The 13,935-nt window shown below is 36.2% G+C and overlaps 1 protein-coding gene across 1 annotated transcript in view; it reads right to left on the bottom strand.

Moving 5' to 3' along the window:
- Positions 1-4,460: 4,460 nt before the first annotated feature.
- Positions 4,461-13,935, bottom strand: part of LOC136030040 (uncharacterized) — a 30,351-nt gene continuing 20,876 nt past the window's right edge. Inside the window, exons 5-7 of the mRNA XM_065708659.1 lie at positions 12,840-12,971; positions 8,513-8,634; positions 4,461-4,646 (exon numbers count right to left, since the gene is read on the bottom strand). Coding sequence (XP_065564731.1) covers positions 4,520-4,646; positions 8,513-8,634; positions 12,840-12,971 — 381 coding nt within the window. The 3' untranslated portion in view covers positions 4,461-4,519. The remainder of the gene's footprint in view (positions 4,647-8,512; positions 8,635-12,839; positions 12,972-13,935) is intronic.

Genomic DNA, 13,935 nt, shown 5'->3' with positions numbered 1-13,935 from the left:
AGTCACAAAACTAAAATTAAGGATTTTTTGAGGGTAGAGGGCGTTATATCCATCGATCCCTTGCAATTTCAACCATCAGTCTTCGTCTCTTATCCATTCTATGTTCGTGTCCAGATTTTTCATTTTTATCCATTTATAACTTTCAACTGCAAGGCTACTTTTCAATATGTCATTATGAATAGACAAATAGCTATAACCGTGTTACTGCGTTTATGTAACGTGTTGGAAGATACCCCTTTTATCTTCAACGGGTGTTTCCATTTTCGTGAAAAAGGGGAAAGTTCCATGTTTGTAGAAAAATCTTTGCAGCAATCAAAGATTTTCATACCAATTCTGCAGATATATACTGAACCGGCTGAAGATAAATAGTTTTTGTTCATTTTGAGTTTCAACTTTGCTCTTTATATTCATAGAAAAGCTTTTCTTTTTGTTGTTAATTGGGTAAATCACCTGCGAATAATTGATCAAATTGACAAGTATATCTAAAAAAAAAGTAAAAAAAGAAAAAAGAACGGAATGGAAATGAAGGCACCAGAAACATCTTGGGGGGGCCTAGGGCCCCCCGGCTCCCCTGGATCCGCCCCTGTATGGACTCTTTTTATTATTTAGGGATGAATACGGCGTCATCCAGCAGTATGACCTATAAAATTTGGAGGACACTGTAACAGCCTTTTGATAGCTCAAGCCGATTTGCTATTTTTCCTTAGGTTCACTCGATGGCATTCTGGCCCTACTTAGGCCTGAAATTTCTGTTTTGCAGCAATCGTAAGATCGGAAACCTGTGAGCTATATATATACCATATCACTAATTCTAAGCCAATTAGCCATTTCAAAATTTCCAATGATAGCATTTTGGCCCTGTTTGGGCCTGAAATTTAGTGCGGCTCAAAAATAAATATATACCTCAATATTATTTGTTCCTTAAATGTGCACTAGAATGTTAATTCTCATTCGAAAGAGCCCTCTTCTCATTTTGAGCAACTTTGGTTTGCTGAAGTATTTTCGTATTTCGTATTCGTTTAATGAAATAGGTAAAGCAACACTCAAAAATGAATGCTAAATTACGCTACTTTTACAATCACAAAATGATCATTTGTTAGCTAAACTTAAAAAATATGGTAGAACGTTCAATTCACTTGTCAAATGCACTTGGGAAATATGGTAGCATACAAACAAGTCTGTTCTTACGGTACTTGTCTGGTTCTAATTTGTTGTTATGCCTAGTATGTCCACTGATTGATGCGGATGGTGGAAGTATGCATCGGTACTTCTCATTTGTTAATAGTGTTTTCCCAAATTTCATTATTAGCTTTAATTCTTCGGTCGAAGAAGGTGGGCAAATTCAAAAGCTCAAGAGCACTTTCGTAGTCGCTGAAATTGGGTCCAAGTATTATCTTAACAGCGTGTTTTTGAACATCTTCTGGGTCAACTTCCACGTATGCCTTTTTCTGACTTTAGGGATCCCAGAAGGAACAGTAATGCTCGAGGACAGGTCTGATGTAGGCTGTATACCCCAGCAGGAGTTGACGATCAGAGATGCGTAACCTGCGCATACTTGTTAAACTCTGGATTGAGTACTGACCTCTGTTGCAACTAAATTGTCTACATTCAGCTGAAACAAGCAGTCGCTTGTAAATGTTACGCCTAGGATTGTTGCTGAGGAAACGATTGGAAACGGAACATCTGGGATTGTGATATCTCGCTTGAGTGGACTAAATCGTAATTTTTTTTTATTTCTTTTCATCAACTTGTAGACTATGTGACTTACACTGGCTGATGAAGTCCGTGAAAAGAGTCGGGTCAGACCGCTGCTTTGCTATTGCATTTTCGACTATGTATTTGAGAAGTGCAGACAACTCATCAACAAACTTAGAACGCTCTTGAAACTCTGCAAGGACGGGGTTGATGACGGCAAGAAATAAAAGAGCAGTTAATTTCGTTCCTTGAGAGCAGCCCCAGGTTAGTTCTGACCACTCAGAGCAGGTATCTTCTGCAAACAAAGGGTGACTGATTGCCTTATCCCCTGTAAAAATTATCTCACTAATAGTAGTATTTGTTTTTTTTTAGCTCCCATTTCTTTCAGATTTTTCAATGCGGTCATGTGTTTGATAAAGTCGAATACTTTTCAGTAGTCCACCAAAATTAAATCGACAGTACTATTAGAAGTGTCATACCATTTGACGATTAAGTGATACATTCGCATTACACATATTGCCGTGCTACTGGCTAGTATGCAACCATATTGGTACGGATCGAACCTAAACGTAATTAAATAAAAAATAAGTTTTTTTAACTGCAAGTAAGGAGCGACATTGAAACTTTAATTGAACAGAAATTGTTCCATATATGAAAGGGGCTGTCCCCTCCTCAATGCCTTGCTCTTTATGCTGAAGTTTGACTCTTTGTCACAACTCTACTTTTTAATACAATAGAAAACTTTAGCTTAAAGAGTTAAGCGTTGAGAAGGGGATAACCCCTTTCATATACGGAACAATTTCTGTTCGTTTTAAGTTTTAATGTCGCTCCTTACTTGCAGTTAAATTTTTTTATTTAATTTCTGGACGTTTTTGAATTAATGCATGTTTTGATTTTGCCTCACCGCGCATGAATAATTAAAACGAAATTTGCACATTACTTTTTTTTTGCTAAATAGCTCTCTCAAAGCTTTGATCGGACGATTTTGATGAAAGAAAGGGGTGGGGAAGGAGGCCTAGTTGTCCTCCAATTTTTTGGTTACTTGAAAATGCAACTAGAATATTTTTTTACGAATATTTTTGTTAGTAATAAATATACGTGGCTTACGAATTAACTTACGTAATGAACTTTTATATTTGTGTATTTTTATTACGTAAATGAGGGGGTTCGCCCCCTCATCAATACCTCACTCTTTACACTAGAACTTGAATTTTTGTCCCGATCCTTTAAGAATGACCCCTGAATCACAAAGGCCATAGAATAAATAGTTGAAATGACTAAAAATACTTTAGCATAAAGAGCAAGGTAATGTGGAGGAGACAAACCCCCTTGTATTTGTAATATTTTCTGTTCGTTTTAAGGTTTAATGCTGCTCATTACTTCGAGTTGAATTTTTCTCTCATTGTTTTCTTAAAAATAATGCTAGAATATCCTGCGCCCGTTTCATAGAAATTCTCTTCCCTTATGATAAATTCCTCCATGGAAAGATCCTCCCACGTAACTATATCCCCCCAACCCACCCCCATCCCAACGTGAAAAAGTCCCCCTGAAAACGTCTGTACACTTCATAATAATCATTACTGTGTGTAGACAATGGTCAAAGTTTGTAACTTGCAGCCCCCGGGGACTGTGGGGGATGAGGTCGTCCCCAAAGACATAGTTATTAGGTTTTCGACTAAGCTGAACAGAATTGCTATCTCAAAATTTTGATCCAGTGACTTTTGGGAAAAAAGTGTGCTGGAGGGGGAGTAGGTGCCCTCCGATTTTTTGATCACATAAAAAGGGCACTAGAGCTTTTAATCTCCGTTAGAATGAGCCCTCTCATGACATTCTAGGATCACTGGGTCAATACGATCTCCACTGAAAAAAAAGAAACAAATCAACACGCATTCGTGATCTGTCAGCTGGCAAAAAATACAAAATTCAACATTTTTGTTGATAGGAGCTTAAAACTCCTACATTAGGGTTCTCTGATACTATGAATCTGATGTTGTTATTACCGTTGAGATTCCGTGACTTTTAGGTGGTGTTTCCCCTATTTTCTAAAATAAGGCAAATTTTCTCAGACTCGTAACTTTTGAGAGGTAAGACTAAACTGGTGAAACTTATATATTTAAAATCTGCATTAAAATGCCATTCTTTTGATTTAACTATTGTTATCAAAATTTCGTTTTTAGAGTTTCGGTTAATATTGAGCCGCGTGGCTCCTTACTACGCTTCGTTACCACAAACTGCTTGATTTTGCAATTTTCATCATGATCTTATATCTCTCTACTCTATTTTTTTAAATTATGTAAACTTTTTGAGGCTCGTAGTTTAGTTAAATTTTAAATTTAATGAATTTAAATATACCTGCAATAATTTTTTTTAGATGTCCGAAGCCACCAAAGAAGGGAGATTCTGTTGAAGCATTTATTCTTATCAAAATTCCATTTTTACAGTTTTTTTTAGGATAGGCACACTTCATTCTTTACTTACAATTTGTTACCACGAACTGTTCGATTCTATATCACTATGTAAAGCTTTGGATAAACATTCCTATCTTCAAGTCCTTTGGTAATAGGTTGAGCAGAATGTTGTAACCTTCTCCTGCATAGGTCTTCTAAGAGGAGGGGGAAGGGGCAGCGATAAGAAGTCCTTGAACTGTCAAGTTAATTTTTTTCTTGCTTAGTGCCTTTTATTTTATCCTGAAATAAGGCAAAACTGAATGAAATAAAACTCTTATCTGTTTTACGTAACAGCTATATTACTTGTACAGTGCGTAATTTTGTACGACAATTTAATAAATAAATTAATAAATAAGAATTTACGACCGGAAAATTCTCTATAGTTCGTTGCACTGGTTGTAAATGACGGCACAGTTCTCGCCGGTTCTTCCTCTTCTTCCAGCTTCCGCAATGTTATCTATCGGTTGGTTTGTCCTAATTTCGTTGACATAGCCGGCAGCAAGTCTAGAATAAAATAAAGGATATTTGAGAAAAAAAAGTTATACTATGTTTAAACGAGAAAAATAGAGCCTTATGTTCCCTGTGCTATTTTTTGTATGTTTTTTTTTATACAGTCTTATGGTTTTAATTTTTCAACGTAGGACAACCATATTGTAATAATTTGATAGCTAAGAGGCAAACAAGTCAAGAGGCTCGTTCGATCTAAGAGCCTGCCCGCCACACAAAGAAAATTTATCAAATAGTTCGTGATAACGAACTGTAGTAAGGAGCGACCCGGCTCAATAGTAACCAAAACTCTGAAAAATGGAATGTTGATACCAATAGCTACATCAAAAAAATTGCATTTTAATGCTGATTTCAAATATGTAACTTTCATCAAGATTAGTCTGACCTATCAAAAGTTACGAGCCTGAGAAAATTTGCCTCATTTTAGAAATTAGGGGAAAACACCCCCTACAAGTCATACAATCTTAACGAAAATCACACCATCGGATTCAGCGTATCAGAGAACCTTCTTGTAGAAGTTTCAAGCTCCTATCTACAAAAATGTGGAATTTCGCATTTTTGCCAGAATCTTCAAGATGCAGAATCAATCACGGATGCGTGTTTATTTGTTTGTTTTTTCTCCCCAGGGGTGATCGTATCGACCCAGTCGTCCTAGAATATCGCGAGAGGGCTCATTTTAACGGAAATTAAAAGTTCTAGTGCCCTTTTTTAGTGACCGAAAAATTGGAGGGCACCTAGGCCCCCTCCTACGCTCATTTTTTCTCAAAGTCACCGGATCAAAATTCTGAGATAGTCATTTTATTCACCATAATCAAAAAACATAATAACTATGTCTTTGGGGACGACTTACTACCCCGCAGTCTCCCTGTGAGGGGTTGCAAGTTACAAACTTTGACCTGTGTTTACACATAGTAATGGTTACTGGGAAGTGTACGGACGTTTTCAGGGGGATTTTTTTTGGTTTGGGAGGGAGAGTTGAGGTGGGAGGGGTTACGCGGGAGGATCTTTCCATGGAAAAACTTCTCATGGGGGAAGAGACTTTCAATGAAGGGGGCGCAGGATTTTTTTTTGCATTATTTAAAAAAACAAGGAAAAAATAAATATGAGAAGCTTTTTCTACTGAAAGTGAGGAGCAGCATTAAAACTTAAAACGAGGTGAAATTATTGCGCATATGAGGGGTTTACCTCCTCGTAATACTTCGCTCTTTACGTGAAAGTATTTTTAGTAATTTCAACTATTTATTCTACGGCCTTTGTGATTCAAGGGTCATTCTTAAGGAATTGGGACAGAATTTAAGCTTTAGTGTAAAGAGCGAGGTATCGACGAGGGGTGAATTCCCTCATATACGCAATAAAAATATACGAATATAGAAGTTTGTTACTTAAGTTAATTCGTAAATTACGTATATTTTTTACTAATGAATATGTTCGTAAAACAATTAAAAGTTCTAGTTGCCTTTTTAAGTAATCAAAAAATTAGAGGGCAGCTAGCCTTCCTTTCTCTCTCCTTTTTTCTCAAAATCTTCCGATTAAAACTATGAGCAAGCCATTTAGCCAAAAAGAAAATTAATATGCAAATTTCGTTTTAATTATTTATGTGCGGAGAGCCAAGATCAAAACATGCATGAATTAAAAAACGTCCAGAAAGTAAATAAAAAAACAAGTTTTTTTTTTAAATGAAAGTAAGGAGCGACATTAAAACTTAAAACGAACAGAAATTACTCCGTATATGAAAGGGGCTTTTCTTCCTCAACGCCCCGCTCTTTACGCTAAAGTTTTTTTTCCTTTTTCAAAAAGTAGAGCTAAGAGAAAGAGTCAAACTTTAGCGTACATGAAATATTGAAAGAATATGACGCTCATCCCAGTAATAAGATTCAACACCCTACTGTTACAAACCACATATAAATATTTCTAAGTAATTTTTCCTTTACGGATACACTTCAAGATTTGTTAAATGCGTACCTTTTCGGGTATTTTTCAATTTAACGCTGTTTCATAGCTAAATATTCTTTAACTCAGTCTTTGACGGTGTCCTTACTACGGAGTCCGTAGTATGACGAAGAGCCTGAAACTCTGTTTGAGACTGAGTCCAGCGTGTGAATTTCCGCTTAAGGATGCTTTTTGATTGTTATTGATGTATACACAGATGATCTTTAATTCCGATTGTTAGTCTATATTCTGATCATAAGGATGATCTTTATTCAACCTTCAATGCTAGACAAGTAATTATCCGTTTATTCTTTCTTTCGTAATAGCCCAATAAAGTTGGTTTGTACTATCAAGGCCGTATCCAGGGAGGGGGTACCAGGTTTGAACCCCCCTCCCCTCAAAAAAATCTGATTCGTAAAAAGTTGCAAGGTTGCAGTTTATGCAATCCGGATGACGTTTTATGCAGTTTTTGGCTCTTTTTGGCTGAAATTTGGCCCAAAAAGGCCGTAGGAAAAGCAATAATTTTATATTAAATTGTCTATTCATTTCAGAGAAGAGGACAAGGCCTGTTCAAATATGTGCTAAACTCGACATCATTTTCTTACCATCATTACTTTGGGCTAATCAGAGTTTCTTATAAAAGAGTAAGCAAATTATCATTGGTCAAAAATTATTATGCCTAGATACAGATGTCTAAGCTAAGCACACATTTGAATTAGCCTTACCGCATTTTGAAAAAAAAACCAAAAAACTCCTAATTTTCCTGAGACACAACTAAGGCATAGGTACTTTGATTAGTTTTATTGATTGGACCTATGTAGTTTAATTGGGTGGGTTATGAACAACCCTTTGATTAAAAGTGCCACTTAACGCTTCTTGAGCTACCACAGTTGAGAAGCTGACCATCAATTTTAAAATTTAGTTATATCAACCGAAAAGGCATAATGTTCGTTTTATGTCAAAACCACATTGCAATCATGCTTCTTGACACAATTTCAACATTTTGATACGTTCGAAAATTTTATAATTTTGGAATATGTCATTCCACAATGCTTTATGAGCTTTCAAATAAACCACAAAACAGCTTTATAAATAAAAGGTGTTTAATTTATCTGTGACACTTTTAATCTTCCATGAATAGGCCAGTATAGCATGAATTATGAGCTATTCTACTGATAATAAATGAAACAAAAAGAAAGGTAGGAAGACTGCAAAGAACAAAAGAAGAAAGAATTAATCTTGCAGTAGTGGTAGAACTACAAGTTGACTTGCACAGAACATGAAAAATTCGTAGAATGGAAAAGAAACACTTACTGGAAAAAGTAATACATTCTGAAAAATATTGCATACCAACTACTTTTGAAGCAACGCTTTCTATCTAAATTTCTAGAAAAAAAAGTAATAAAATTAAATAAATTTCTTATTTCAGTTTTTACAATCCCATCTCATAATAATCGACGTAATTTCTGCTATATATGGCAACCCCACTCCTGAAAAAAAAATTATCTTACACTGAAGGCTACGTAAAGTACCCTTTCTTACCAAGAACGGTTTGTTAATAAAAATCCGAATTACCCAAAATGAATTTTCCAGTGTTTGAGACCTCCATAAAATTTATAAGGAAAATGGGAACTTCTTTCTGGGGTGTAAGGATGGAGGCTTTTAACAGATTGGGATGGACGAGGAGCGTGCGTGGCTGTGTTGGCCTCAGGCGGCTTAGTGATTTATTTATTTTTTATTTATGCATGGATATCCCCGTTGAATATAATAATGGTTTTACATTTGTTAATTAGGCTTATCACGCTGATTTATTTAAAGTTCGTCAAAATGTAAAGTTGATTCTGATTGGTGGATCATTTTCAGCAGACCAATCATGGACTATTTTACATTCTTGCGTAAATTAGATTATTTTATTTGATAAAGGAAACACTTACGTGCCAAGTTGACAGAATAGGTATCCACTCTCATTGGCCTCATTGGCACACTGCCGATTTGCTTCACACATAACTCTTTGTGAACAGGATTCTTCATCGCTTTTCATTGTGTTGACGTAACCCTGTCAAAAACAATTAATGTTTAATTATAGCAAAAATTTTTAGCAACTGGTTTTAGAACAAGTTTGCCTTTAAAAGTTTGCTTCTTCATCATAATTACGATGTTGTCAAGTAAAAAAAGAAGTAATAAACACTGTGATGAAAACCTGAATTCTAAGATCATAGGGAAAGAATTAGAGTGTGTGTAACCTCCTCCCTTTTCTTAATATTTCATTAGAGCAATATTTATGTTATTCGTAGAGCAAATAACAGAATCGCAATTAGGGAACTATCATTGAACATTGTTAACCAATCCGCTCCAGAATTAGAATTTATTTCTTGGTCATTATGACGGTGTTGTCACGTATAAGAAAAATCGTATAATTCAAAATCGAATCATCGTTAAATCCTAAGACAAATTCAAGACAATAGAATAAACCTGCAATTTTGACACCCCTCCCCTTCTTCCTTTAGGAAATATTAATATTTGATTGAAGTTTTGCTCTCGCCGAACAAATGACGGAATAAGGATAATGGAACAACCACTGAAAAAAAACTCTACGATAGATGTCGATAAAGCAGGCCTTTATCTAAAAAAACCATTGCACCTAAAAGAAGTATATAAGGTTTTAATATTTAGATAATTTTCAAAAACGTTGGCTAAGCTATTCTGAAAGGGAGGATCAGCAGGACAATGTAGATCAGGAGGTTCTCTCAAAGAGAGGATCAGCAGGGCAATGTGGATCAGGAGGATCTCTCGAAGGGAGAACCAATTGGGCATTGTAGATCAAAAGGATCAAATCGTGATAGAACAAACATTGCCTGCAGATAAACCTTTAGTCGTGACCAGTAATGAAATACAGGCTACATATCCTACAAGTACTTTAACTGAAACGTAAACTGAACAAGTAGCTAGGTCCATTGTTTTTGAAAAGCTCTTAGAGACCTTCTGTGGAGCCATAAGGCTCTGATGGAACTTTTAGAGCATAAGGACTATTTCGTAATCCCGCCTCAACTGTACCCAAATATATTTCTATTATTTATATTTAGATATTAACGCTCAAGAAATCTCCTTCAAAAACAAAACTATTAAGCTTAAATTTTTTTGAAAATTTATTGTACTAAAAACCATAAAAATAAAGAAATCAGGTTTACTGTTCTTTTCACTAGCTCAAAATTTCACGCAGCAACAGGGTGTTAGATACAACAAAGAGTAAAAAAAAGCGGAAGTGGGGCTATTTGGGTTTGTTTTTAAATCATGGTTGCAGAAATAGCTGCAACCTAGTAAAGAACGAACCACGGCCCACTGTAACCAAAAAGTTAAAAACGCTCCTTGAAAAAAAACAACTGTAAATTCAGAACAAAGACAATTTTAATCTGAATTTATGAATGCATGGTAGCTATGATATTTTAATGGTAAAAATATATTGGGGAAAAATAGGATTTTCGAAAGATATCCTGACAATAGTTGAAATTGGCGTCGGATCGAAATAAAACTGCATCATTAGAATTGCCATTGTCGAAAACCCCTACAGGAAAGTTACTGCTCTCCAACCTTGAACAACAAGAAAAATCCCTTTTTGCATGGGTAACAGTGAAGTGTCCTTTTTTTTTCTTCGCCGCTAGCGAAGCACTGGAATAGCATAGAGAGCTGTTTAAGGGCTCATTTGAAAGGAAGTTGCAATATCTAGTGCCTTTTGTAATTAAAAAAGAGACAATATTGCAATAAAATGCAAGTTTTGACAAAAACTGCATCTTTATATACAAGACATAACGAACGTATCTTTTGAAAAGGGATATGATGTCATAATTAATCCATTCTGTTACCAGATTTTGTGGAATGTCAAGTACACGAAAAAAGTTTTTTCACGAAACAGGTTTTCAAGGAAAATATAAAATACGCCTTTAAACCAAACATCAGCAAAAATTAAAACAAATAATTTATTAAGCGTAAGAACACCACAAATCAGCATCGATAAATAAATGAAACCCAAAACAAAAAGAAATTATAATAAATAGCCGAGGTCAAACTCAAACAAGCAGAAATTAACATGAGTAGGAATTCAAACCCGTATGTTGTTCAGCATAGCTGAATGGTCTTGTAACTGCATCTCTAGGGCTATTGCGTAGGTCAACCCCCAGCAATTAAGCAATTGCCCATTATTTTTTATGGGCAATTACCCTATTATTTACGGCGACCCAACGTCGCCTTAAGATTAAATCAAAGAGCTTTTGTGAATTCTGATTGCCAATAAGACATCTCAGCAGTATTCCAAGAACGACTGAGGGTATTATGTTCAAACTTTCGGGCTACTTCAAATACTACTTCTCCTCTTAAAATTTAACTAAATCAAAAGAGTGTAAGTGTATCCAAGCTCTTAAAGAGCATAGATAGTTTTTTTTTTAATGGCTTCACTCGACGTGTGGGGAAGGTAGCTGCCCTCTAATCAAGGGCACTAGAAATTCTGATTACCAATCCAATGAGTCCCCTTCGAAGTGTTTACGAACACCCTTTCAATAAAAAAGTTATATGCCCCAAGGCATAACTTACAATCCTTACCCTGAGAGGTGTAGGGACGAGGTTGTCTTCCTCGAACACATAATTTCCCAACCCTTCAACTACAGTGAATAAATTGCTATCTCCAAATTTTGGCTGGATGTCTTTGGGGAAATGATGAGCATTTCTGGTTGCTCTCAAATCACTTTTGACTCTTAAAAAGGACACTATAGGCTCCAATTTCAAATCATATGAGCCCCATCTGAAGCTTATACGGCCACCCATTTCATAAAAACCTTATATGCCCACAGGGCGTGACTTACAACTCTATCTACAGGGCACTGAGGGGTTGTGTCAACCCTATAAACATCGTTATATGTTTTTTGGACTATTTTTAGCAAAATCGCTATTTAACAATTTTAATCCGATTCGTTTGGTGAAGAGGGGTATTCTGCAAGGGGGTCTAGGTGCCCTCTATCACTTTTGACTCTTTAAACAGATCTAGAACTTCTTATTTTCAGCCTAAATGAGCTTCCTCTAAAGTTTATACAACCATTCCTTACATAAAAACTTTAAATACCCCCGGGGCGTTTAACACAACCCTTGCTCCCTGGGTCTGGGTTTTTTTTCAACCCTAAGAGCCTTGTTATATGTTTTTCGGACTATTTTGAATAAAATGGCTGGGCAAAAACTTCTATTAGATGATTTTTGGGCAATACGATGTGCGTGTTAGGGGGAGGGGGAAGCTGCCCTCCGATCACTTTGACTCTTAAAAAGGGCAGTAGAGCTTCTCATTACCAATCCCATAAGCCCTTTCTGAAGTTTGTGTGACCAAGGTTTCTAAGAAAAAAATTAAATGCCCCCAGGACATAACTTACAACCCTTTTCCTGAGGGCTGGGAGGGGATTATCCTCTAAGACATAATTTCCATAACTTTTGACTACGATGAAAAAAATATCTCTCTCAAAACCTTTGATCAGAAATGTTTGGGGAAATGATGGGCGTTGGGGGGAGGGGGTCTTCCCTCCAGTCACAACTGACTAATTAAAAGGGCATTAGTCCTCAAAATTTCCACTCGAATGAGTTTCTCAATATCTTCTCTCAAGTTTTTACGAAAACACATTCTATATAAACCTTTTATACCGCAAGGGCATAACTTACAGCCCTTGTCCTGAGGCCTGTGGGGGGTGTCATCCTCAAAAACATAATTTCCTGACCTTTCAACGACGTTGAAAAAATGGTTATATAAAATATTTGATCAGAAGTGTTTGAGGAAATTATTGGCGTAGGGGGTTTTCTCATAACTTTCGACTGTTAGAAAGGGCACTAGCCCTTTAAATTTCCAATCGGATGAGCCCTTCTTGAACTTTTTACGATAACACTTTCCATAAAAACCTTATACGTTCCCAGGGCATAGCTTACAACCCTTCCCTGAGGGCTGCGGGAGGGGGTATGTCAGCCTCAAAGACATAATTTTCAGACCTTTCATCTATGTTGAACAAATTGGCAGCGCTATTGCACTGCTTATAATAATGCAATTGGCTTACAAAAATATGTCAAAAGAATAAACCGATCGAATTAGAACACACTTTTTAACACAGAAGTATAAGACTCCAATCTTTGTTTTTCTCTTTGGTGGTACTTTTTCATACATATTGGTGTTTTTGAGCCTCATAAATATGATATATTACATTAGGTTTCTTCTAGTTTTCCTTCTCCTTTGTTTCTTACCTTCAGGATAGTAACAGAAGCAATCCCTACATCGGCAAGAGGATCTTTTTCTCCAATTGACCTGGCCTGTGAGGACCTTTGGCTAAATGATAGACGTAGTGCATCCAGTAACGATGTTGCAAGCTGGATTAACTGAAAAGAACATAAGGGATTAGAAGTAAGAGATACAACAGCATTGACAGTTGCCACAAAAATCGGACTGCCCCTCCCTTCAAACTTCTCTAAACGATAGAGTGGGATTTGTCTTTTGTTAAAAACTATACAAATAGCTTCAATAAATAGCTAATTCACATTTTAAAGTTTATTTTGGTTACCAGCATCCGTTATTTTTTAGGGGAAAAATAGCCAAAACGGCTGTATGTTTAGTTTTTAGTTGGGAGAGGGGATTGTTCAAGCCACTTCGAGGGGAGAGAATACGTAAAAATATACGTCTTTCTTTTTCAGCCATAAAATAGCAAACAAATTTTATTTTTCAATTTTAGAAGTGGGGTGAGAACTGGAAGCCCTTCCCCTCCCCCTAAATTACAGCGTTGCAAAAAGGACAAGGCTTTAAAAAGTAAATAGAGTAGGAGTTTTGCTTTCTTTACCGAATTAGGTAAAAACAAGAGTACTTTTGACTCCAAACTTTGATACCCAAACCACAGTTTTAAGGAGCTCCATTCTCGTTAAAGAAAGTCTACTCAAAACGTTGATCTGGATTCTATGACTTCATAGCTCTAGCGCAAGAAATATATAGCAGCTTAAAATAAATATTTCACATTTTGTGTTTTTTTTTTCTGCTGAAAATTGAATTGCTTCATCTGTCATCCCGTGGATTTCAATGATCTTAACTAGAAAAATACTGATGGAAAAGCTTTGTTTTGATATTTAATCATTAGCTTGTCGTTGCTGGCCAAGGTTCTAGGTCATCAATGTGATTATGATGCATTTCTTACTAAATGTTGGGTTGCTTCAAGGCGGGGGCTGATTTTACAAGAAAGTGAACATGTAATATGGGAGAATAAGCTAGCTGTATACTGTCTACTGTTTTAAAACACTGAAAGTGACCAAGTGCTTTCGGCTAGTTTTTTACTGAATGTTAGCCGGCTCAAAGCTG

This window comes from Artemia franciscana, chromosome 8, assembly GCF_032884065.1.
Source record: "Artemia franciscana chromosome 8, ASM3288406v1, whole genome shotgun sequence".
NCBI lineage: Eukaryota > Metazoa > Arthropoda > Branchiopoda > Anostraca > Artemiidae > Artemia > Artemia franciscana.
The sequence above is the reverse complement of the archived record's forward strand: the minus strand, read 5'-3'. Positions and strand labels throughout refer to the sequence as shown.